At 37.2% G+C, this 3,803-nt stretch overlaps 1 protein-coding gene across 1 annotated transcript; it reads left to right on the forward strand.

Moving 5' to 3' along the window:
* Positions 1-2,083: 2,083 nt before the first annotated feature.
* Positions 2,084-3,515, forward strand: LOC118479741 (epoxide hydrolase A-like). Its single transcript, XM_035974460.1, has 3 exons — positions 2,084-2,666; positions 2,787-3,037; positions 3,130-3,515. Exons 1-3 carry the CDS (start codon positions 2,175-2,177, stop codon positions 3,374-3,376), a joined length of 990 nt encoding a protein of 329 aa, XP_035830353.1. The 5' UTR covers positions 2,084-2,174; the 3' UTR covers positions 3,377-3,515.
* The last annotated feature ends 288 nt before the right edge of the window (positions 3,516-3,803 follow it).

Consider the following 3,803-nt stretch of genomic DNA (forward strand, 5'->3'; position numbering starts at 1 on the left):
AGCTCTTGGAATGATCAGATGGGTGAGTTTTGAGTGTGATGAACTTATGTTCACAACCTTGCTATTTATAGCCAATGTTAAGGTCCAAGATCATCACAACTCAGCCTATACTGATCATGGATGATGGGCATATGTCCCCTAAGGTGTATGGGTCAAATGTAGGGTGCCCATGCCTCATTTATTGGCTCATGATCGTTCAAAAGCTCCAAAAGCCAAGTAGTTACAACAATTCTGCATCTGGGCACTTTACGCGGCCCGCATGGGAGTTCCCATGCAATATAACGCGGGTCGCCTGAGTTTAATAAATCAGATGCGTAATTGAGGTGGCTCGCGGCCCGCCTCAACTTACCCCTAACCTTCACGCGGGTCGCGAGAGGTTATAATTTCAGAAACTTTAAATCTTTTGTTATGATTACAGAATCTGGCCATTAATAACGAAATCTTTCGTAATGATTTACCTGACCTTTCGGGTTTGAAGGGGTAACTTTGCGGTTTGGCCCTCGGTTATTTACCGATAGGGGCCTCGTGTTATTTACCCGCATTATTAAGTCCCCGGTTAGTTTATTAATTATTCAGAAAGCCTTAACTTTCATTATTGACGCTTTTAACCCTTCTTCTACGAATTCGATCGTACTTTCTCGTTTCATATCGAAACTTCGCGAAATTCATATATATTATTTTAGTGAGTGTATAATACCGTTACAAGGTCTTTGGAACGTTAAAGGGTCACTCAGAGGTATTATTAAACATGTTGACACAGTTAACCCCTGTAGTTTGTAATCTCTCACTTTCTTCCGCGTTTTGTTTTTGTACGATCTATAATTTATTCGTTTGAAGGTTTAAGCATTATTTAGGGATACTATACAGTATATTTACCCTTGTTGACATTTTATAACCCTCGAATTTATATACTTTCGAGGTTTGTCAAAATTAGTCCTTTATTTATTATAGATGCCACGTGTAAACAAATGACACGTGTTAACACATCATTGGACACAAAAATTCGAGGTGTTACAGTTTTGGTGTAGTTACATCTGTGGCGGGTGGATGGTAATGGTGGTGGTGGTGGTGGTGGGAGGTGGCGGCAGGAGGGAGAGAAGAGAGAGAGAATGCAGAGTTTTGTTTTATTTATATATATTTTTTATTTTAAATATCTTTTTTATACTTACACAATAGTCCCTAAACATAACTTCTTTTACCCAATAGTCCTTGATGAGATGAAATGACAACAATGCCCTCATGTGCAAAGCATATGACTAGATTTAACCAAAAAATCTAACTAGGTTTGGCCTAAATGACATAACGTGCAAGATTTTGTAACATAAAGTACAAAACCCGTCAATTTTAAAGACAAAGGACAGCGCCTGCAATTTGATGTAAACATAAAGGAGAAGAGTTGTAATTTACTCTTCTTTTAATTTTAATAATTATATATATTATATATATATATATTGATTATAAAGGACGATTAATAGTAACTTTATTTTTATAATAATATATACGTTTTTATTATTCTTTATTTAATATAATAGTTTATTATTATATTTACTTTTAATAGCCTATTTTTTTTTTATTTTTTAAAATCATATATTTCATTTACCATTTTTTATAATTCTTTTTTCTTTTTTTAGAACATGTATTAATTTATCGATTAATTTGTTACCTTTTTAATAATTTACGCTTATAACTTTTTTTTCTAAAAACTTAACTATGTAGTTGTACTTAATTAATTTTTTTCCTTGACATTCCATTATAAGTTTTGTTAAAAATGATGTTGTACTCAAAAAACCGCTCTAATGGTTTGGCGTTCTAAACAACAAGCATGCTTTATTTTTAAAACACGTTTGTTTACATTATCATTTGCTCAGTTTCGCCGCAACGCACGACGCCAAAAGAAACTAGTTCTAAATTGTATCTCATGTAAGCCATTCTAGAGGCAATGAACAACAACACTCGTTTTATAACATAATCGGGTTACGTTTGAAGTACGTGTTATATTACAAATATGTATCAATGATGTGAGTTCACATGGGGTCTAATTTGCGTCCGTTAGTGAGCTACGGCACCGTCCTCATATATGCCCACGTTTTTGTCTTTCATGATATTATCAATTTGTTTACGTGACAGCATAATCTTCACCCAGGTTATATATAAAACCGTACCCAATCAATCACATGAGCATCAAGAAGATGGAGGGGATACAGCACAAGTTCATAAATGTAAATGGGCTCAACATGCACATAGCTGAAAAGGGTGAAGGTCCATTAGTCTTGTTCCTTCACGGATTCCCCGAGCTCTGGTACTCCTGGCGCCACCAGATTGTTTATTTGGCCGATCATGGTTACCGAGCCGTGGCACCGGACCTTCGTGGCTATGGTCAGACTACGGGTGCACCGCTCAATGACCACACCAAGTTCACCATCCCCCATGTGGTGGGAGACCTGATTGGACTTCTTGACGCCATCACAAACGAAGGCGAAAAGGTTTTTGTTGTGGGTCATGACTGGGGTGCTCTCATTGCTTGGAACTTGTGCCTGTTTAGGCCCGACAGGGTCAAAGCTTTGTTCAACATGAGCGTTGCTTTTCAACCCTGGAACCCAGATGGAAACCTGGTCGAGGTTGTAAGACGTCAGTACGGAGATGATTACTACATCGTCAGATTTCAGGCAAGTTATTAATTTTTTGGCCATATAAACTTTTTCTCTTAGCACCCTAAACAACTTATTCAAATTTCAAGCTAAACTTATTCTTGTGTTTAATGATATGATGTGTATTTACGAGTGTAGAAACCGGGTGAAATTGAAGCTGAGTTTGCTAAACTTATGAGTTATGAAACCTTCATGAAAAAGTTCTTGACATTAAGAGATCCAGGGCCTCTTTATTTCCCTAAAGGTAAAGGTTTTCCACACTCACCTCCTGGTGTCCCGGTGATCTTACCACCTTGGTTGTCCGAACAAGATATTGAGTACTATGCTAGCCAAATCGAAAAAGCTGGTGGAATTACCGGAGGACTCAACTATTACCGAGCCCTTCCTTTGTAAGTAACTAGCTAAACGAATAAATCTTTATACATGTACAAAAAGAGATGGTACATTAATTATATATTTGGTGTTGGTAACATGACAACAGGAGTTGGGAACTGACTTCAGCATGGAGGGGTGCGAAGGTTATGGTGCCAACAAAATTTGTCGCGGGAAACCTGGACACCGCCTATTATATGGCAGGTGCGGACGAGTATGTAACAAGTGGTGGGATGAAGAAGGATGTTCCATTGTTGGAAGAAGTTGTGTTGCTGGAAGGTGTAGCCCACTTCCTCAACCAAGAGAAGCCTGATGTGATCAACAAACTCATAATTGACTTCATAAAGAAATTCTAAGTGTTATTTCCATTTGGTAAAAATAAGGGACTCGTAGTCATGTTTCGTATATATCCATTGTTGCATGTTCCTATTTCTGATAATATTGAATCGGGTTGGAATAAGATGGTGAAATAAATTTCTTTAAGTTTGGTGCTAATTTTCAACTTTAGTAGGGTGGGCGTTCCTGATATAATAAATTTCTTTAAGTTTGGTACTAATTTTCAACTTTAGTAGGCTGGCCGGGCCTAATGTATATTTTAACGTGTACAAGGGTTTATATCCTTTAATGGAAAAAATAGTAGATTTAAGAAGGCAAAAACTATTGGCACAACAACGCTCTCTATTTCCACACTTAGTATTTATATACGCTACGTATAGAGTTATATACAACGTATAGGTTGAATGAAATTCAGCGCCTGGCCCGCAATCATAGGCACAGACAACT

Source organism: Helianthus annuus, chromosome 6, assembly GCF_002127325.2.
Source record: "Helianthus annuus cultivar XRQ/B chromosome 6, HanXRQr2.0-SUNRISE, whole genome shotgun sequence".
NCBI lineage: Eukaryota > Viridiplantae > Streptophyta > Magnoliopsida > Asterales > Asteraceae > Helianthus > Helianthus annuus.

Coding starts and splice junctions, on each gene's coding strand:
- LOC118479741 (XM_035974460.1), top strand. CDS start 2,175: ATGAGCATCAAGAAGATGGAGGGGATACAGCACAAGTTCATAAATGTA. Junction 2,667..2,786: donor ACTACATCGTCAGATTTCAG/GCAAGTTATTAA, acceptor TTACGAGTGTAG/AAACCGGGTGAAATTGAAGC. Junction 3,038..3,129: donor TATTACCGAGCCCTTCCTTT/GTAAGTAACTAG, acceptor ACATGACAACAG/GAGTTGGGAACTGACTTCAG.